At 49.1% G+C, this 21,636-nt stretch overlaps 1 protein-coding gene and 1 long non-coding RNA gene across 2 annotated transcripts; one reads left to right on the forward strand and one right to left on the reverse strand.

Moving 5' to 3' along the window:
- Nucleotides 1-69: 69 nt before the first annotated feature.
- On the reverse strand, nt 70-14,904 carry LOC106831534 (uncharacterized). Its single transcript, XR_011496872.1, has 3 exons — nt 9,140-14,904; nt 7,172-7,360; nt 70-3,739 (listed from the first exon to the last, which is right to left on the reverse strand). It is a non-coding gene; the product is annotated as an uncharacterized lncRNA (long non-coding RNA).
- Nucleotides 14,905-17,767: 2,863 nt separating this feature from the next.
- On the forward strand, nt 17,768-21,636 carry KCNA5 (potassium voltage-gated channel subfamily A member 5). The gene has a single exon (XM_014841736.3). It carries the CDS (start codon nt 18,581-18,583, stop codon nt 20,366-20,368), a length of 1,788 nt encoding a protein of 595 aa, XP_014697222.1. The 5' UTR covers nt 17,768-18,580; the 3' UTR covers nt 20,369-21,636.

A 21,636-nucleotide genomic window follows, 5' to 3' on the forward strand; every position in this document is an offset into this window, starting at 1 on the left:
CGCTGGGATCAAGAGCTCTCCTGTCCCAATGGGGGACATGGAAGTCCACTGAGAAATCTCCGAATATGTGTTCCACTGAGAGCCTCCAAGAGGGATGTGAGAAAAGGAGAAATGTGGCAAAACAAATACAGCATCCACTTCACAAGGAGAGGAACTGAGGCCCAGCAAAAGAGAATATACCCTCAGGGTCACAGGGTTCGGCAGAAGCCAAGGTCTGCTGAGCCGTGCAAACCAGAAGTGGATGGGTCTGGAAAGCAGCTCGCCTCAGAGCTGTCCCTGTGCCTCCAGGGTGCTTATCCTTCTTTGCAATCTCTCTCCCAATTCTTTCCCTCCTTTTAGTGAGTTCTTACTTTGCGATGCCTCAACAGTCAAGAACATTATAGAACTGTTGAAGTTTATGCAATGCTATTTGCGGACCGTTTATCCATCAGGTACTCTAGTTAATTAACTCAAGGCCAGGCGGGGCTGCATCCTGTGGACAGAATACTCAGAGAAAATTTCCTCTGAGTTATGCAGGATGTGAACACATCCCACACACTTTTCCATACGCAGGTTGAGTGCCTTCGGAGGTGGGTGCCTATTTTAAGGCAAACTGGTTTTTTTTAAACACATAGGAGTGAAGTCTGTTCATTTGCTTAGCAGCCAGGATAAAGGAAAAATTAGTCACTCCAGAGTTCGGAGCTAATATGTGTCCAGTTCTTTGTGGCTGCCTCTGCCTGATTAAGCAGCACGGGAGGAAGCGACAGGTCCCTAGTCACGTCTGAATGAAATGAGATTCTGGTTGGGGAAGGCCTGGGGGGAGGCAGTGTGCTCGAGAAGGTTTGGGGAAAAATCCTCAGTGAGTGAAGATGCGCTTCCTTTTTTAACCTGCACTGTGCTGCAAGGACTCTGCCTGTTCAGGAGTGCTGTGCAGGTACTGTTTATCAGTTTGGAAAGATTCTGTGCATATTATAAAGCACAAAGTTATTTGTATTTGTCAAAACATAACCAAATTCTTAAGTAATGTTGTAGAAGTTCACTCTATGAACTTTTTAAGATAATGATAAGCAAGGGTGCTGGAGAGCTTTTTAAATATGCAGCAGGGCTGAGCTGTCGTCCAGAGAGTATCCATGTGCCAAGACAGGGAGGCCCAAAGTACCCGGTGGGAAGGTCCCATAGACAGAGTGAGGGCATAGCCTCCTCACCCCCCACATCCATTTCCCGTGGGTTCCTGGCTATCACCTCATAAATCAGAGTATATCTATTGAGGAATAAAAACCACCCCAAATGGACAGCTTCGTGGTCCTCTTCCAGCTCAGAATACAGTGAAGGCCCCTCTCTCTGCCCGCCCCAAGGACTGCTGGGCCTGAGTGGGTGTCTGGAGGCAGAAATCAGAAGAAAAAGCCACTTTCCCCTTTTGTCACCCTCCCTCTCTCTTTCCTGCAGTCCTCTGCAAAAATGGAGGAGCCCCTCTATAAAGAAGACAACCTCTGTCTTTTGTCCTTTGTCCCTGGGTCTTCCAGCAAAATGTCTGTTACAAAGGAGGACTTTAATTAGTGCATTTGAAATTCAAACCCTCGCAATCAGGATCTAGGATCTTAGGGACCCCGCGAGCTTCAGCAAGCCAGCAAGGTGCTGCGGCAGGGCTGTGTGGTGGGAAGGGGAAGGAACAGGCTAGCAAAGAAATAAGGGACCTTGACCTCAAGGATCTGCATTTTAGAGGGGTAGGAGGACAAGGACTTGTGACTAAAATAAGGGAGGATTCCTTTAAAACAGACCATACACAGCTGTTACCAAGCTGGAGGCGCATGCTGGACAGCACTCACTGGGGAGGCGGCCCTGAATTCTCAGGAGCAACAACTGAGTTCAGAGGCTGCCTTTGCCCTCTGCTGCCTGGATGGGGGTCGTGGGGTGGGGTGTGTGGGGGGCAGTTCTCACCACCTTTTGGTGCCTTTTTTATGCATAGAATTCAGGATAGGAGGTGCATTCAGCTCTAAAAATTTTACTCTCAGACAGCTGGAATAATAATATGTGGTCATTAAAAACCGTTCTTTTAAAAATATTTAATTTAACAATGCAATATAAAATAAAAGCGTAGGAGAATCCCAATTTTGCAGAGAATTACACATAAAACCTAAGCACAAAAATGTTAACAGTAATCATTTCTAAATGGTGAGATTATGAATGTTTTCAATTACTTTGCATTTTCCTGTTTTCTGTAATGCTTATTTGTTTTTTAATCATAAAAAATGTGTTATTATACTGCGATGAATTCAGGGTACCTAGGTTGTTCTTTTTTCCGAGAATTATTAAAGCCTTTATTTGATCTGCTCATCAGATCTGCATTATGACACGGATGGCACACTGATCCCACTGTTGACCTCTTGGTCGTTCAACATACAAATATTGAGGACTGGCTGCCTTCTAGGCGCTGAGCTCAATGTGAGGAATTCGACCCAAACCAGACTTGATTTGTACTGGAGGAGCCATGTAAATGCTCAGAAGGCCAGACCTTTAGCCATTCCCACTGCTCCAGGGAAAGTCAGGAAGGACGCCAGTCTCGTCCCAGTGTGGCAGTGAAAGAGGATTTTGAACAAAGACTTAATCTCAGTGTCAAATGTGAAAATGGGGCTGCACCACATCCACGAGAATCCAGTCTTGCTGTTGACTCCATTCCTCGGCTTGCAGTGGGCTCCCAGAACTTGCTAGTGTGGCACCCAGACGCAAGTCTGAAACCTTCTTAAAAACGGAGAAATGTTACACACTTAAAAAAGTATCCACATCTAAGAACCAACTTTTGCCCAGATCTTGGACTCATTTTGGGTTCCTAGGAAGGGTTTCTGGGAGTGAGAATCTAAGGGGGAGGCTTGGTGATAGTATTCATGTCTATAACCACAGTCAGTTGATAGTTGTGAATGATAGCGATGCTCGAACTCCAGCCCCATCGAGTTTGAAAGGACCATAGTATCTACAAACTTTTCCTTGAGAAGTGAAGAAAATGCCTTCCATAGATGAAAAGAGACATGCCCGAATCAGTCTAGTGATGGAGCTGCACTTGGCACCTCGCCTTCTTGACTCCTATCCAGGGCTCAGCATCCTCCAGGGCTGCGTCAGGAGGAAAGGAATTTACTCCCATCATTAGGGTGGGTTAGACATCCGAGATTCCTGAATCCTAGCTTGTAGCTTATCCTAATGGAACCATCGCTATCAGGCTTCTCTACGCCACCCTCCATACTGCCCTGTGACTCCTTCCTTCTCCTGACCTTCATGTATAAAGCGCCTCTGTGGTGACTGAGTTTACCACTTAGCTCACTGCTTACAAAATGTCAAATGGGGTCAGGATGAAAAGAGGGGAAGAAGAAAGAGATACAGGGGAAAAAAATGTTAAAAACAGCCTCCTTTGAAAAGAAAGAAGGGAAAATGGTACCTGTCAGCCTTCAGATTCTCTAGGAGCAGAAACGGGAGACACAGGTATGGCTCTCAGCACTCCAGCATCAGATCTGAAGACAACAAGTTTATTAAGAGACTGTCTCACCAGCTCCCACAGCTGCGGAGGGTCAGATCCCTGTGACTAATTCCTTATCACCTCACATCCCCGTCCTTCTGCTTCTCTGATGCCTCGTTTCCAGACCTGGCCACACGTCATCGATGGCATCCATGGCTTCCTCCTCCACCACAACTGCAAGCGACTGTGCGTTTCAGGCTGGGCGTCAGCACTGACTCCCAGGCCCCATGGAGAAACGCACTTCCTGCTTGTTCCCTAAAAAACAAATCACCGTCACACTTGAACTGAACCCCTCAGCGTGTCTGAATAGTACCTGGTACACGGTATGGCTGATGTCTTCCAGGACCCCTTGCAGGGATGCAATGTGGCGTAAAACAGAAGAAACATTTAGTTATAAAAATTTATGTTTTCATATTTGAGTTTGTGAACCTTGTGGCTTGCGAAAATGAATTCACCTAAGGGGCTCATCTAGGGTTTCAAACACTTGCTGTGGCGTTTTTGTAACGAGTCAAGTTGGCGAGGCTGACTTATTTTCCCAGAACTCACCTCCCTGTATGTTTTGGGTTAGAGAGGGGAACAACAGACCATTTTGCACAAGATTTGAAGGACAGGAGAGAAGCAGCAGTCATATTAACTTTTCTCTCAGAAGCTTGGGCCATGTGCTCTTGTAGCTCACATGCTGTCACTTATCTGCCAACTCGGGTCCTTGCGAGGGCTGCACACCAGCCTGCAAGCGTTCCACCTTCCCCTAGGGCCTTCGGCTTCTCTGATTCTGGGGCCAGGTGTGTGCTTAGTGCCATGACAGAAGTGCCAGCTTCTCCTGCAGAACAAGCCCATCTCCAAGGCTGGAGGCAGTGACAACTGTCCTGTGGGTCGCTGGTTGTCCTTGCTCTCTCCCACTTTACCTCTATCTTCTCTTCCTGGCTGTCTGCCCTGGGGACATGAACTCCAGCATCAGACAGGAGGCACCAGCCTTACAGAGACTGTCTCACCAGCTCCCACATTTGTGGAGGGTCAAGTTCCAGTGACTAATTCCTTATCACACATACCTCCTAGTGGCTCTGCTTCTCTGATGGGACCCTGGCTGATGGGAGCTCCTTGCAGTGTCTACCAGCTCCACAAACTCATAGAAAACCCCGAATTACAAATGAAGAGAAGTCTTGAGGTGGTAGCTGTACCCTGTGTGGGAATGAGCAAGCAGAGGAGGTGGAGGGAGCAGCTATTGCAGAGCGAGAGGCTCCTGGGAGAACCCAGAGCAGCCTCCAGCACAGGGCTGTGGACTCCCAGAGGCCAGGTTTGCTGCCCGACCCGGACAACCTTGGGGCTGTTCTTAAGACGCAGATCCAGGTCAGGGTTACCTTCCCTCATTAGGGCACCTACATAAGAGGACATTCATTGCTTTAAGATCATCAACGAAGAAATCTGAGAGCAGAGAACTGAAATTCTTGGCTTTTAAAGTGAAAAGTCTCAATTCACATGTAAGGAAAAATTAGAAAATATATATGTAATGAAGCAAGGATTTTTTTTTTTTGAGGGAGATTAGCCCTGAGCTAACATCTGCCACCAATCCTCCTCTTTTTGCTGAGGAAGACTGGCCCTGAGCTAACATCCGTGCCCATCTTCCTCTACTTTATATGTGGGACGCCTGCCACAGCATGGCATGCCATGTCCACACCCGGGATCTGAACTGGTGAACCCCGGGCCACCAAAAGTGGAACGTGTGAAGTTACCTGCTGCACCACTGGGTCAGCCCCCAAGCAGGGATGTCTTTCTTTCTTTCTTTCTTTCGTTCTTTCTTTCTTCCTTCCTTCCTTCCTCCCTCCCTCCCTCTCTCTCTTTCTTTCTTTCTACCTTCCTTCCTTCCTTTCTTTCTTTCCTTTTCCTCCTCTCCCTTACCCCCTCCACTCAATAAAACAAAAGAAAGAGAGAATAGTTGTAGATTACGTGACAGAGTTAGATGCAAGTGTGTGGCCCTGTGCCAGGCTCCCCTCATTCAGTCTGGAGATCTGAGAGAGGAGAGGTCTTGGTGAGGTCCAGGGAAATGACAATTCTTGTAGATGAGATGCTGGATGTACAAATGGACAACGGCCAGACCACGTATATAAATAGAACTCTGACCCACACTCTGCAGAGCCAGGCCAGGAAACCAACCCATCCTCTATAGTACTCAGCCCAGGAAGTCAGTGTGCTATCTACAAGTCATACTTGCAGGAAGTAAGACCACCATCTCTAGCAATCAGTCCAGGAAGCCAAACAGTAACCCCTGTAACAATCGGGCCCCAACACCAGGACTGAATGACTGACAGCTTCCCTAACTTTTGTCCCTGCTTCCAACTTAAGACCAACCAGAGAAAGCTAACCATGCGCTCCTAGCCAGTCACATAGGATGCCCTGCTTCTAGTAAGCCCACCTCTGGCCCCCCCACGCCAACAGCCTCCAATCGGGGCACACCTGAAGCCTTTCCTTTTTCCACTATCAAGCTTTCCCACCTCTCTCTGTATCTGCCAAAATGCAAGTGATGATGGCTGACCCCCCCACCATAGCAAGCTCTGAATAGATAGCCTTTGCTTGTTTCCATTTGGTCGGGCTTCGTTTATTTCTGCACAGAGAAGTCTCCTGTGCTTGCACAATGCAGCAGACTCAGGTCGGATGGTGGTATGGCCTGCCTACGGTGGGGAGGGAGGGTGGAGACAGTGCCCTGAGTTCCCAGTGGCTTTGCACTAGCCCAGGAGGTCGGGTTGCCAGATAAAATGCAGAATGCCCAGCTACCCTTGAATTTCAGAAAAACAACAAATAATTTTTAGTATAGTTTAGCATAAAAACAACTAAAAGTTCTCAGGCCCCACCCCTACTACTAGAAACAGAAATTTAAGAAGGAGAAGGAGTGAGAGCCCTGATAAAGCCGGAAGGAGTCTCAGAGCTAAAAGGAGGGGAACACGTCAGCGGTGACATGGGTGACCATCCCCAGGACTGGATGAGGATGCAGTTTTATCTCAATGGATTTCCGGGGGAGGTGGCACGGCCGAGAACTAGAAGAGAAATAATTATTCTAGAGCAGGCGAATGAGATCAAGATAGAAGGATGCCCACTTCTTACTGGTGCTTCAGCTATAGGTGTGTAAGCACCGCCCCCTGCCCCGGCCAGTTGAACATCAACCCCAGGAAGAAGGAAAGGGGAGGGGAGAAATACCCTGAAAGGGCTTGGCTGTCAACCTAAAATGACATTTTGGCACTTCTAGGGGAGCATGTCGAGATTGCTGAATTTGACTGGTTTACCTGGAATTGATGTGATCAATTTTCTGCATCAGTCAGAATGGAGCCTCAATATGAAGAAGCAAATCCAGTCATCAGAAATCTTTAAGAAATTAACATGTTGCACGTATCAGCTCACTGCCAGTGAACCTTTCGAAAATTTATCCCCACCACGTGTACGAGCTTCTGGTCTTTTTAAGTATCGGCTGGAGGGGCACAGGACGTGTTGTGAGAAATAAAACCTCCCCATTTCCTCCCCAACCCTCACTCTCCAACCTGGCAGTTCCCCCAGGGGCCATTTTCTCCAGAGAGATATGTTGGCTCTCACTCTATTTGGTCTGTAGTGTGAAAACAATAGTGTTATTTTTCATTTTTGAAATATCAATTGACATTATTTCATTGAATATACTTTTCAACCTTCATATTCACCACCCACCTTTCACGTCGATGTGCTTCCCCAGACTCTTCATGCTTAGAATCACTGCCTGAAAGGCGACTGTCTCTTCCTACACAGCAAACTGATGATGGTGACGTTGTGGATGGCCATAATGACGATGGAGCCACCTTGATTGAGTGCATGCTGGATCCCACTTGTTTCCGCAGTTCATCAGTCCAAGTGACGGCCCTGCAAGTAGATATCATCATCCCCATTTTGCAAATAAGAGAATGAGGCTCAGAGAGGTTCAGTGCCTCGCTCAACGTAACACAGAGAGTAAGTGGTGGAGTAGGATTTAGATTCGGATTTGTCTAATTCCAAAGCCTGTGATTTTCCCACACTGCCTCACTGCCTGGCCACTCCAGTTCCCTAATTTGCAGGAAATTCCTGCATCCTTTGGTTGGCTCTAATTATAGTCTTTCTAAAGAAGAATGTGCTGGGCCCTCTTCCTGGCTTTGACTGTGCCTCACCGGGAATGCAGGGCATCTTTAAAATTTCATTTATTAATAAACACTTACATAATGCCTGCTGTGTGCCAGACACTGCGCTGAGCAGCTTACAAATATTAACTCATTTAATCTTATAAAAACCCCATGAGGTTAAGCACCATTATTATTATTGCTCTCATTTTACAGATAAGGAAACTAAGGCACAGAGGAGTTAAGTCACTGGCCCAAGCTCACACAGCCAGTAAGTTTTGCAGAGCCGGGTTCCACATCTATTACCATGCAAGAGGACCCGCTTCCTTTATAGATTTGGACTTCTCAGCCTAACCTATCTCCTAACTATTTCCTGTGAGTGCTGAGAGGATGACGGGGTCAAGGGCTCAGAGCTCCCCAAAAGAAAGGTCCTGGATGAGCCCAAGTCTTTAAAAATATCCATCATAAGGTGACAGCTGGCACAGGCCCGCTGTAGCTCCCGGTAGCCATAAGCTCTGTTTCCAACAACAGGCCCTTCTTTATTTCCACTGTTTGCTAAGTGCTAATGGCCTCCAAGAAGCCTGTGTCTTTTGAGGCTGAAAACCACATTTCTGGTCTTGGTGGTCCTAACTTTCCTCTCCACCCTGCCTCCCTCCAACCTCAGCCAGCCTGCATGGTTTTGGCTGGTGCAGGGAGAGGGAGGAGCCGACAGGGGGTGCTGTCTCCTCTCAGTAAGCAGTCAGACTGCTGGCCCCAACCTGGGAAGTCCGGCCGGGCCAGGTCGAAAATCTGTGCCTCGTGGAGTTGCTTCATTTTGGCAAGATGCCAGATAGCCACATTTTAGAGATTCTTGTGTGCTAACAGGCGTGACCTGGGAATACTTTGGGGCTATCAGTCATTCACACCTTCGTCACTGGCTTCCCCCCAACAGAAGTGACTAAGGGCAGGGCGGGTAGTGTATCGAAAGTTAGGATGCGAACCCGGTGGAAGACCTCCCCGTGCCCCTCACCTGTTCAGAGGAGCTGCCCTAGTTTGGCACAATCGACTTCTCAATAAACCTTTGACGGTTTGCCTCACTGCATTAACTCTCGGTTTCCACGTCGATAAACCGGAATTAATAATAGCAGCTGGCTCTTAGGGTTATTGAGGATCCAATGCCATATGTATATAAAAAGCATAGTTCAAGGGGGAGCACACACCAAGAGCTCAAGAAATAACTGTCATGCTTGCACAGTAGACGCCAGCTGAAACGCAGCTTGCTGTTTCACGTGAACCCCATTATAACCCACGAAGTCGATGTTTTCTTTCCCACTTTACAGATCAAAAGCTAAAACAAGATTTAGAGAGGCTAAAGGACTTGCCCAGGCCATGTAGCTAATAGTCAGAGGAGAAGAGTGGGACCCACAGTCTTGGTTTACTGCCTCCCAATGTCATGCTTATTACATTAGATGCTTATCACATGCTTAGAGACAGTGTTAGCAGCTGTGTCCTTCCCCCACCTCAGCCAACACACTCACACACTCACTCATGCACACTCACACACACTCACTGTGACTTCAGCTTGTTCCTGAGCTCTAGGAGAGCAGCCTGCACAACTGGTGACGGGTTTTCAGTATCATCCAGTCTAGCAGAATCATACTGGGGAGCTGAGAGTAGCCAGGCAGCTCACGAGCCGTGGGGGCGTTTGCCAGCCATTTCTTTGTTGGCAGAGACAAAGGCCCTGAGGCTTAGTTGAAAACTCCAATGGGTGGTGACTGAGCCCCAGCTGAAAGTGTGCAAGTCCTTATTATGATCCTCACTATCATATTCCTCCTAGTGGTGTCAGCCTGCTAAAAATAAGGAAGTTATCTCCCAAGATTAATAAAAAGAAAAGAAGAGGATCGGAGGGTGGGAGTTTCGGCATTGGGCTGGGGAAGGGGAAATAGAAGACGACAGACATTACAATAGCAGCAAATGAATACCGTGTAATTTCAAACAGTCGATAACGTCATGCTGCAAGGTTGGTAATTCTGCTGAGATAATTGCCCTTCCCCGGATTACTGTGTTTACCAGAGAAATAAATGATTGTTGTGTGTGAGAAGTCATGCTGCCTCTCGCTTCACGAGACGTGGCAGCGAATAAGAGAGCGAATAAGAGCTTTCAATTCTCAGATGTTTTCTCCATGCACGGGGATTTCAGGAGCAGAGAGACAGCTCTTGGGGAAGAAGCTAATGTGAGAAAAGCCTCTCTTCCTCCACAGAGAGAGGGAGATGCTCATGGATGACTCAGTCTTAGAGTTGCGCTCCATCTTCCAGCAAGTCTGGGTCTGAGAAATTGTGACTCGCTACTTTCGGCCACTTGTGGGCTTTTCCCCTGCTGCAGAGAGCTGTCTGCTGGTGAAAGCACTGAGCCTGGACTCTGCAGATCTGGGCTGGAAACCAGGGTCTTGGGATGCTCAGCCTCTGCTCCTTCTCTCAGGCAAACCTCCAAATGTTTGTGGGCCGTAAAATCAAAAGATTTCACTAGCTAACCACTTAGATTCCTTTCAGCTCTCAAAGTCCCATCCTAGGAGTCTCCCTGTGTGTCTGGGAGGGGCAGGAACAGTGTGGCAGGCAGAATAACGGTCCCTCAAAGATGTCCAGGTTCTCATCCCTGGAAATTTGGACCTTACATGGCAGATGGGACTTTGCAGATGTGATGAAATTAAGGACCACAGAAGAGGAAAAGTACCTTGGATTAAATGGGTGAAACCAGAGTAATCACAAGGGTCCTTAAAAGATGGAAGAGGGAGAGAGAAGAGTCAGAGGAGATGTGGCAAAGGAAGCACAGGCGGGAGTCATAGGATTGCTGGCTTCGATGATGAAGGAAAGGGCCATGAGCTGAGGAATGCAGGTGGCCTCTGGGAGCTGGACCAGGCAGGGGAATAATTCTCCCCCAGAGGCTCCAGAAGGAAGCAGCCCTGCTGATCCCTTGATTTTAGCTCAGAGAGACCCATTTTGGACTTTCAACCTTCAGAATTGTAAGATAATAAATTTGCGTTGTTTTAAGCCAGTAAGACTGGGTAGTTTGTTAGAGCAGCAATAGGTAACTAACATTAACAGGAAGGCCAGAGGCCAGATGCTGGGGTTGCTTCCCCCACACCCACCACTTAGGGCATCTGCAATGCTGAGGCTAATGCCCAGGCATCCAGTTTCACTTTCCACCAAACTGGGAGACCATGACTACCTCATGGGGTCAACAAAGAGAAAAGCCACGAATACAGTGACCCCACTGGTCACCACAGCCAATTAATACAGATTATTTAGGGCCTGTGCATGCATTCGTCAGCTGTCAGATGAGACAGGCTAGCTAGCATAACAATACTAACTAGCATTTATTGAGCTCTATGGTTTTCCAGACATTTAGTACCTAGAACAACTACAGGAGATAAATGCCATGGGTGTCTTTATTTGACAGAAGAAGCGGAGGCTGAGAGAGGCTGAGTGTCACAATGAGTAAGGGGTGCTTCTGGCATTCTTCCCAGATCTACCTCAGTCCAGAGTCCAAGCTCTTATTTGGGAGAATTTACTTCCCAGCCCGGAATTCCATAGGCACCACAACATCCAATAAAAGGACCAGACGACTAAGTAGGACAGGCCCTCTATGACAGTGGTTTTCAAACTTTGGTGGCAGCAGAATCACCTGGAGATCTTGGAAAAATGCAGATTCTTGGGCTTCATCTCCAGATACTCTGATTCAGTAGGTCTGGCGAGGGGCTTGGGAAATTACATTTCTAATCAGCTTCCACATAATCTTGACACTGCTGGTCCATGGACCGCACTTTAAGTAGCAAGCCATTGCAAGCCATCCCATCTCAGCTCCACCTCCAGGTCCAGTCCCATTGAAACTGCAGCTGAACCCTAATTCTGTTCTATAACTAAACCATTTTTTGTCAAATCAGAATAAAGAGGATTTGTTTTGATAGGGACATTGAGAAAAATGGGTGCCGTCTAGCCTGCATAAATTTCGTAGTGACCACATGTTTTTTCCAGACTTAGAAGAGATGATCCTTACAGAATAATAAAACTGTCTTACATTTGCTCATTCTTTTTAAAATAAAGTACCTTTTTCAAATATCTTGATATATAACCTAAATTCATAAATATATCTTTATGCAATGTGGGCAATAATCTAGCTAGAAAAGCAATTGCATATAAGATACTCAGCTACTGCCTTCCTTGATCTGGATGCCTAAGCAGAGAGTTAGGAAGTAAAGGTTGCAATTGTCATTGAGAAAGTAAAATGCAAGTTAAATATCTCTAACTCTAACCCAAATGAAGCTATTGATTCACGATTTCGAGTTTGAAGGATTTCATGTTATGTGAGTGAATATACAGTGAGATGTGTTGAGGGAGGAAAAGATGGACATGAAAAAAAGAGAAACTGAGGAACATAGTGCTGATGCCCCTGTAAGCCACCAGCTTGTCAGTGGAGGAGGGAGGGGGCGGAGGGCCAGGAACCATCTCTCCCCGGAGCTAGCCATCCCTGGAGCCTCCTGGCCCCTGTATATCTAGGTCACTTTCCTTTCTATGTTTGGGCTCTGAAAATGCACTGGACTCATTAATGAACTTATTCCCGGATTATGTCTAGGGAAGGAGGGAGGGAGGGAGAGAAAAAGCCAAGCTCCAGATGTGAGCCTTGATTTGTGAACGGCCTCTCATCTTAATCCCTCTAAACAGGACATCATAACAGTTGGCCTGAGTCTCTCTCAGGATCGGGTCAATTTAAACCTCATCTCTCCCTCGCCTCTAACCCTCAGCCTCTTCTCCTGCTTCCGTCTCTCAGCACAGTAAATAAACTCGCCCTCCGCCACGCCCCACCAACACCCGCACATTTGTTTTGTGTGTGTTTTGCTTCACTCCACCTTTGCTGCTTCTATCAAACAGGAAAGGAAGGTCATTTCCAGGGCTTCCTTCCCAAGGTGTTGGATTGAGGGGCAAGTGAGAAGGGAAGGGGTGGGAAGGGAGGACAGCTGCTCCCCTCATTAAAATGTTTTCTACTCCAGACCTAAAGGGGAATGCATCTGGGAGAGAGGATTAGCTGAGAGACAGCTTGGACCTCACGCTGATTGATACTCTATTACCAATTAGTGCCTGATACTCTGTGCAATATATTCTTTCATGGTAATGTACCAGAGGATTATACTCTTTGTAACATTCAACAGGAAGACCCAGCTTATCAAGGACCTATTAAGCAAGTTTTCCTCTAAAAAAATTTTTTTCCCAAAAAAAGTATTTTGGTTTATTCTAGCTATGCCACCATCTCTTCAGCCATCCCCGGTCCCGCCTAAGAAGCCCTGAGACTCTCCCTCCACTGCCAACACCTCCGTGTGTCCCGAAAGATGTGGCCAGGGAGTTGTGGGGAGGCTGGAGAAAACAAGTCCTCCCCAGTCTGGGGGTGACAGCTTTCCTCCTGGAAGAGAGACAATGGTGGTTTTATTCGATTTCCTATGTTAATGGAAAGGAGATTCAGGGTGATGGGGATAATTCAAAATAATTGGTTGACCAGAGAGATAGCAAAGGGCCTGGGAAAACAGCTCGGAGCACTCCTCTCTTCCTTGAGAAGAGCCAAGATCTCCCCAAGATCTCTTCCAAAATCTCTCAGCCGTGCCTGGGTTTGCCTGGTGGAACCCTGCCAGAGTTGCTGAGGTGCTTCAGAGACGTGGGCCCCTCAGCAGAGCCTTTCTGTCCCTCGGAAGGAAGGAGCAGATAGCCTGAGCCGGGAGCCTGGACTGACGGGTTAGTACCTGTCCTGGTTTGCACAGTGTGTCAGCCTAGGCTATGGCTGGGACCCTCTTGTCACATTCCTGACTAGGTTCCCATGTCCATAATCCCCTCCAGGGTGAAGGAGCAAACTGATATTTGACGAGAAAGACTAGTGGTATAATTAGAACAGAATTTAATTTTTGCCCCCCCGTCCCTTTAAATTTTGTCCAATGGCAGAAGCTTTTTCCTTGACCTAGATGAAAATTCAGCAGCTCTCCACGTGGTTTTGGTTTATTTCTTTATAATAAAAAGAGCTACGGTAACTTTAGGTATCAAACACCACCTCCATTTAGGAATTAAATTGCACAGTCCAACATGTTAAATTGTTTTTACCCACAAAGTTGTTTTCATCCACAAAGTTGAGCAGCTCTGTAGTGAAAGGTGATGCACGTACCCTGGACAAAGGGCCAACGCAGAGTTTATTGACCGCTCCCCCTGCTGGACCATCCAAACGAGTCTTAACGTTTTCTGGTCAGGTTCCATCTCCACACCTGCTTCAAGTATTTAGCTAACCCCAGTTCAGTTCCTATCCCTCAGTTTGCCCTCCGTCCCTGTTCCACAGTGGAATTTCCTTCCCTTTGTCCAAGTGCATTCAATACATATTTATTGCAGTTCATAACATGGACATGGCGCCATGTTTGGTGTTGTAAGGCAAATCAGAGGTGAGTAAAGTGTGGTCCTTGATCTCAAGATATCTCCACTTCTCTATTTTACCTATCTATCTATCCATCTACCTACCTACCTTCCTACCTATCATTATAGATAGATAAATGCTGTGATAGATACGATTCATAGATGGGATAGAGAGACAGACAGTCAGACAGACAGATAGATACACATACATACACAAGGAGAGATAAAGATATATTCTAGTGGGGATGGAGGGGAGAAGAGGCTAAAACAAGTAATGGAGAGCTAAAATAGAGGCATATTGGCACATTCGCTTTACAGAGACACAAGCAAAGTATCCGAGGGTGGAAGAAAGGAGGTGTTATTACATCTTTCTGGGGGATCATGAAACACGACCTCAAAAGCTCTCCGTGATCTGACTTTCCCCCACCTCTCTAGTCTGATCTCAGACAACTCTTCCCCAGTCCTCTGTGTCAACCCTGTTAACTTTCTTTCAGTTCCTCGAACCACCCCATCCCTCCCTCCCTCGGCCTTGGCACAGATGTTTCCTTCCACCTGGAATAGTCTGTTTTCTCCATCATCACCTCAGGAGAGCTTTCCTGGTCCTAGATGGGGTCAGGCTCCCCACTATTCTCAGAGCACCCTATATTCTAGACGGTACCCCTTAATATTGTAATTAAACAACCAATATAAAATTAGATGCTCAGTGTCTTTTGCCTTCCCCAGGATGTAACTCCACAGAGGTTAGGAATTACGTCTGTTTTGATCATCAATATAATCCTGAACTTGGAACAATGCCTTGCACACAGTAGATACTCAATAAACATTTTGAGCAGATTAATAAAGATGTATTTAAGATTCTTTATCCTCCTCCTCTTCTCCTTCTCCTTTCTCTTCAAGCCCAGCCGTCCTTCCCTTCAATGTGTTACTTCTAATAATATTCTTTTCTCCGTGGTTCTGCACACCTTACAAGACCTCCTGTGGTCTGCTAGGACCAGTCCTGTAAATTGAGAAAAGACCTCCCGTTTGTTCTCCTCTGTATATCTCATTCTGGGCAACATAATCTAGATGTTGCCAATAATTCCTTCAAAACATCATTTGGGGTGTGTCTGAGAGAAGAGTGCAACTCAAAGCGTGATCTTTGGACAGAAGCATCAGCATCACTGGGGAGCTTGTTTGCAATGCAGTCTAGGTTCCCCTGGGTCAGGTTTAACAAGCTCCTCAGGTGATGGTGTACGTTCAACATTGCTATAAGAGAGCTCACCTTCTGGGATCAGATGGCTGGAGAAGAAAGCAGGTTCAGTTATGTGATGTATCAGCAGTGTGCTCTGCAAAGAAGACACTGGGATGGAGTTAGGGGTGCAACAGGTTTATTGGGAGGCAATGAAAGAACATGGAGAGCTCAGCAAGGAAAGCCTTCAGACCATGATGCTGATCTGACACCTGTAAAAGGAAAGACAGGAGGACGGCTGGGTAGGGAGAGTCTCCGACTGCAATGTATTTCTTACAAAGTCTTGGCCGACCCAGTGGGGAACTCCAGAGCACAGACTGCACATTAGCAGAGTTCTGCATTGGGCAGAAATGGCCAGGTCCTCGTAACCCTGTTGTGCTCAGTTATTGGCAGAGGGCTCCCCAGGAAGAGCATGGCCTCTGCATGAAAGCGAGGCAGGGCCAGAAGATGCTAACAGCTGGAGGCTGTCAGCTAACTGCACTCTTTTTTTTTGAGGAAGGTTGGCCCCAAGCTAACATCTGTTGCCAATCTTCCTTTTTTCTCCTTTTCTCCCCAAAGCCCCAGTATATAGTTGTATATCCTAGTTGTAGGTCCTTCTAGTTCTATGTGGGATGCTGCCACAGCATGGCTTGATGAGCCATGCATAGGTCCATGCCCAGGATCCGAACTGGCAAACCCCTGGCTGCCAAAGCGCAGCACGTAACCACTCGACCACGGGGCTGGCCCCTAGTTAACTGCACTCCTCGAAGCTGAAAAGCAAATTCCTTCTTTAAGGAAGATCCCAGCAATACACCCCCATGGCTGCCACATGTGACATCTGAAGGTAATTTTGCAAGAAACTTATAAAAACTAGTAAATGTATGGAAAGCAGATGGAAGAAATACCACATTAAAGGAGGCTGGCTTGTGTGCCTTTCCACGAGTGTTTCTGCTGTGCTCTTATTCTTCAGGGAGTTGCCTCCCAAGAGCTCCTGGAAGACAAGGGCCAGAGAATTCTTTCCCTTAAGGAGCCCCAGGGAGAGCCCCTGTCAACCAACATGGCATCCCTGTATTTACAAGATGCATGAGTCAGTAAACAAGACACAGGGGCCACAGGTCTCTGAGCTCACTTGCTACAAGCTCAGTCAGCCCCAGGCTCCCCAGGGGCAGACCTGATCCTGATTGGCAACCTCAGAGCCGGAGAAGAATAAAAACCTGGGGGAGATGGAGCAGAAAGGTCAGAGGTCTGGGGAGGTGAGTGCAAGGACCTGAGGGTAACAAGTGATGGACTGATTCTCACCTTCATGGCCCTTCCTCCCTCATGCACGTCTGCAAGGGCAGCTAACCACAGAGTCACAAATGATGAAAACATTTGCATATACCAAATTCACATCCATCCTCAGGGACAATTTAAAAAGCCAAATGCACTGTACTTCTCCAACCGTGACGCAGGCTCGTATATCGGGACCCTGCTACTCCAGCAAACACTTGTGCACCAGGTACCAAGTTTCCACAACATCCCCTTTGTGTAGATACACTCACAGACAAGAAGTGCAACAGCCACATCTATAAACTCCAAACAACACAGAGGAACACAAATAGACATTCAGAAACACAGTGACTTTATGGTAACTTGAAACCAACAAACATCTGGAGGGTGTGTCTGCACCTTCCAGACGTGCCTCGACAGAGATTTCCCTTGGCCATAGATAGATGCCCATTCAAAGCCTGCAGCGGCTGGGCAGGGGCAGGTAGCTGGGTTCCCTAACCCAGAAGGGCTTAGCAGTTATCTTAGCCATTGTCCTGCCCCCTGCAGGAGGGAACTAAAGCTCTAGGCCCCACGTGGGTGGGGGTGCTTGTACCGGGAAAGGGGGCTACACATTTCCGTAGAGGAGCAGAGTGCAGGGAGGCCCAGGGCCCAAGCCCTACTTGCTGGGGTTTGAATCCCTGCTTCACTGCTTTCTACCTATATGACCTTGGGCAAGTTAGTCATCTCTCTGTGTCTCACTTTTCCTCGTCTATAAAATGGGGATAATAATGGAACTTAGAGGATAGGTTGCTGTAGGAACACCCCAGTCAATATTCGTAAAGTGCTGAGAATGGGCCTGGCACATCCTAAGAGCGAAGCAAGTGTTGGTTCTTATTCTGCCCCTGGGAATTCTCCAGCCCTGGGGATTCCACAGCCTCCCTGGCTCCCTCTCATAAACCAGGGCTAGCCCCCACCCCCCGCACAGACCTGCTGCTGCTGCCAGCTCTGAGCTTCACCAAGCAGGAACAGCTCTCGTGGGATCCTTTTCTCTCTCCTTCCGTCCCTGTTAATGGTTTCTGCAAAGGGAGTTGCGGAGGCAGGGTTGGGTGTCAGCAGGGACATGAGACCAGGCGTGGAATCTTCAGAGCAGCTGCCTGCCTGGGGCTGTCGCGCTGGGCCTGTCCCGCTGACCACCCCTGTCTGGACTGGGAAGCAGGGGCAGTGCTTTGCTGCAAGGTTTCAGGCGTTACCTTTTGGTGGATTTGTAGGAAGATGGGAAGGGAGACGCTGCTCCAGTAGTCTGGAGATAGATACAGAGACAGAAATAGATATATCTTTATTTGTTTTGGGGAAGAATTACGGAAGTCACGGGGCGTGGCCGAGCTATGGGTCTTGAATTGTAATTCTTCCCAGAGACGAGAGAACCCTTATCCCTCCAAAGGGGAAATGTAGAGAGGACTGTTGTCTCCAGTCTCTCCTATTCCACCTTAGCTCAACGCCTCTTCCCTCCAACCCAAGGCAGTTCATTTCCCTTGAGTCCACTCTCCGTTCCGCAGGTTCCCAGGTGAACCGAAATCCAGAGCTATTCTCATCTGGTTGCCCTTGGAGTTTCAGCGCTCGCGGTACAACCTGTTCCTCCATCCTCTCCCCTCCTCCCTCTCTCCCTCCGTCCCTCCGCCTGGCTGCGCCCTTCTCAGCCCCCCCTCCCTCCCCTTGCCCTCGGCCCCAGCTGCGCCCTCCGGGGAGAAGGCCGCGGCCACCGTCCCGCTGAGGGGAGGAGGGCGGGGGAGGAGGGGAGGGGAGGGGGCGGGGAAGCCGCGCAGGGTGGAGGCCAAGCGCCGCCCGCCGCCGGAGAGGGGCGGCTGAAGGTTGCATCTGCTGGAAGGAGGCTTTTGGCTGCTTGGTAACGGGCTGCCAGAACGGAGAAAGAGGCAGAGAGCAGGGCAGCGGCTTCTTGACGTCAGGACCAAGCGAAGGGATCGCGCCAGCAACCGCAGCCCGACGTCCGGTAGGGCCGCCGAAAACGAGAGCAGAGCCCGACGCAGGGCGTCCCCCGGGGCGGGAGTGGGGGCGCGGGAGCCAGTTGACAGGGGCGCAGCATGCCCCCTGTCCCTGGGCCATGGAGATTGCCCTGGTGCCCTTGGAGAACGGCAGTGCCATGACCGTCAGAGGAGGAGGTGAGGCTCGGGGGGGAGAGCTCCAGCGCCCCTCGACGGCTGGGCTCAGCGATGGACCCAAAGAGCCGGCGCCAAGGGGGCGCGGCACGCAGAGGAGCGCGGACCCGGGAGGGCGGCCTCTGCCACCGCTGCCCCAGGAGCCGCCGCAGCCTAGACAGCCTCCGGAGGACGAGGAGGGAGAAGGCGACCCCACCCTGGGCATGGCGGAAGACCACGCGCCGGGCGCAGGGTCCCTTCACCACCAACGCGTCCTCATAAACATCTCCGGGCTGCGCTTCGAGACACAGCTGGGCACCCTGGCGCAGTTCCCCAACACCCTCCTGGGGGACCCAGCCAAGCGCCTGCGCTACTTCGACCCCCTGAGGAACGAGTACTTCTTCGACCGCAACCGGCCCAGCTTCGACGGCATCCTCTACTACTACCAGTCGGGGGGCCGCCTGCGGAGGCCGGTCAACGTCTCCTTGGACGTGTTCGCAGATGAGATCCGCTTCTATCAGCTCGGGGACGAGGCCATGGAGCGCTTCCGGGAGGACGAGGGCTTCATCAAAGAAGAGGAGAAGCCCCTGCCCCGCAACGAGTTCCAGCGCCAGGTGTGGCTTATCTTCGAATACCCGGAAAGCTCGGGGTCCGCGCGGGCCATTGCCATTGTCTCGGTCTTGGTCATTCTCATCTCTATCATCACCTTCTGCTTGGAGACCTTGCCTGAGTTCAGGGATGAACGCGAGCTGCTCCGCCATCCCCCGGTGCCCCACCAGCCTCCTGGGGCCGCCCGGGGGGCCAATGGCAGCGGGGCCATGGCGCCTCCCTCTGGCCCAACGGTGGCGCCTCTCCTGCCCAGGACCTTGGCTGACCCCTTCTTCATTGTGGAGACCACGTGTGTCGTCTGGTTCACCTTCGAGCTGCTTGTACGCTTCTTCGCCTGCCCCAGCAAGGCAGAGTTCTCTCGGAACATCATGAATATCATCGATGTGGTGGCCATCTTCCCCTACTTCATCACCTTGGGCACCGAGCTGGCAGAGCAACAGCCAGGGGGCGGAGGAGGGGGTGGCCAGAATGGGCAGCAGGCCATGTCCCTGGCCATCCTCAGAGTGATCCGCCTGGTCCGGGTGTTCCGCATCTTTAAGCTCTCCCGCCACTCCAAGGGGCTGCAGATCCTGGGCAAGACCTTGCAGGCTTCCATGCGGGAGCTGGGCCTGCTCATCTTCTTCCTCTTCATCGGCGTCATCCTTTTCTCCAGTGCCGTCTACTTTGCAGAGGCTGACAACCAGGAGACCCACTTTTCCAGCATCCCGGATGCCTTCTGGTGGGCAGTAGTCACCATGACTACCGTGGGCTATGGGGACATGAGGCCTGTCACTGTGGGGGGCAAGATCGTCGGCTCGCTGTGTGCCATCGCTGGTGTCCTCACCATCGCCCTGCCTGTGCCAGTTATTGTCTCCAACTTCAACTACTTCTACCACCGGGAGACGGACCATGAGGAGCAGGCAGTCCTTAAGGAAGAGCAGGGTAGCCAGAGCCAGGGGGCAGGGCTGGACAGCAGAGGCCAGCGGAAGGCCAGCTGGAGCAAGGGGTCCCTCTGCAAGGCTAGGGGATCCCTGGAGAATGCGGATGGAGCCCGAAGGGGCAGCTGCCCCCTAGAGAAGTGTAACCTCAAGGCCAAGAGCAATGTGGACTTGCGGAGGTCCCTGTATGCCCTCTGCCTGGACAGCAGCCGGGAAACAGATCTGTAAGGGGAAATCCAGGCGACTGGTAGCGGGGTTGGGGGACGATGGAGGCGTCCTGAACCTGCATATCTACTTTATACCACAGAGTATTTCAATGCCACCCTGTAACCTACATCTGTCCCTCTTTTACTCCTTCCCTCTCGTTCTCCCTCTCTGGATTCCCCCATTTTTCCTCTTCTTGCCATGACACCAAGGGTCGCCTATTTTTAAAAAGCACCACATTCCATGACGCAGGAGCTGTTGAAATGGTGAGCGCTGTGAGATGGATGTATTTGTAGCCAGTTTCCTATACCCAAAAGGGGGATAACCCAAACAAAAATAACTTTAAATAGCCCAGATCCCAAGAGATTTTGTAATCCCCCCCCACAATGTGTTCCAAATTTGCTTTACGTATGATTATATTTATTATAGGGGGAATATTATTTTTATGGCCAGTAAGTGGATTTTTGTACTATAGTTTCAGATGAAGATATTTTGGATATATTTTCAAGACATATGTTGTATTTATGGAAGAGAGAGTTACTGTGATGCTTTTCTATGATGCTTATATTAGAGCCAGAGAGCCTGGTTACGGCTTTTCTGGTTCCTGTGTCTGCAAGCCTCTCTCTTTTCTGGGATGTGGTATCGGTGCTTTGCGTCTAGGGCAGGGAATATTCTGGAAGAAAGACAAGTCTGACTTTTTCTGTGCGCCTTAAACAATTCTTGTAACATTCTTTGAAAAGCATTTTAATGATGTTGGAGGGAGACTTCTGATCATTCATTCTTTTTTTTTATCCCAGGAAATAAAATGTTACTTGGTTGAGGCAAGTGTTAGTTTTTCTACAGCTGTTGTATTTTTTGGAAATTTTTAAAAATAGTCTGTCATTTGCCATTTCTGGTTTTGGAGTGAGAGCAAATGCCACCTTAACTGGCATAGAAAGTATAGAAAGCTAATGAATTGCTCATCAACATGTTTTTCCCGGACCCCTCTGTGCCTCAGAGACGGCGGGGGGAATTCTGTTTGTCTCAGGCTGTCTGTGACATGGATACCCTGCAAGGCGCTGTCTGCTGGCGTGGTCATAGACCCAGCCGTTAGCACGGAGTGTGGATGCAACTAAAAGGCAGAGGATGATCACACTCCACGCCCGCTGCGGTCTCCTGGGGCTGGATTTCTGGACTCTCCTTTGCTGGCATGTTTTTTTTTTTTGTTTTGTTTTGTTTTGTTTTGTTTTTTTAAGATTTTATTTTTTTCCCCTTTTTCTCCCCAAAGCCCCCCAGTACATAGTTGTATATTC

The sequence above is a fragment of the Equus asinus genome, chromosome 22 (assembly GCF_041296235.1).
Source record: "Equus asinus isolate D_3611 breed Donkey chromosome 22, EquAss-T2T_v2, whole genome shotgun sequence".
In the NCBI taxonomy this organism is placed as follows: Eukaryota; Metazoa; Chordata; class Mammalia; order Perissodactyla; family Equidae; genus Equus; species Equus asinus.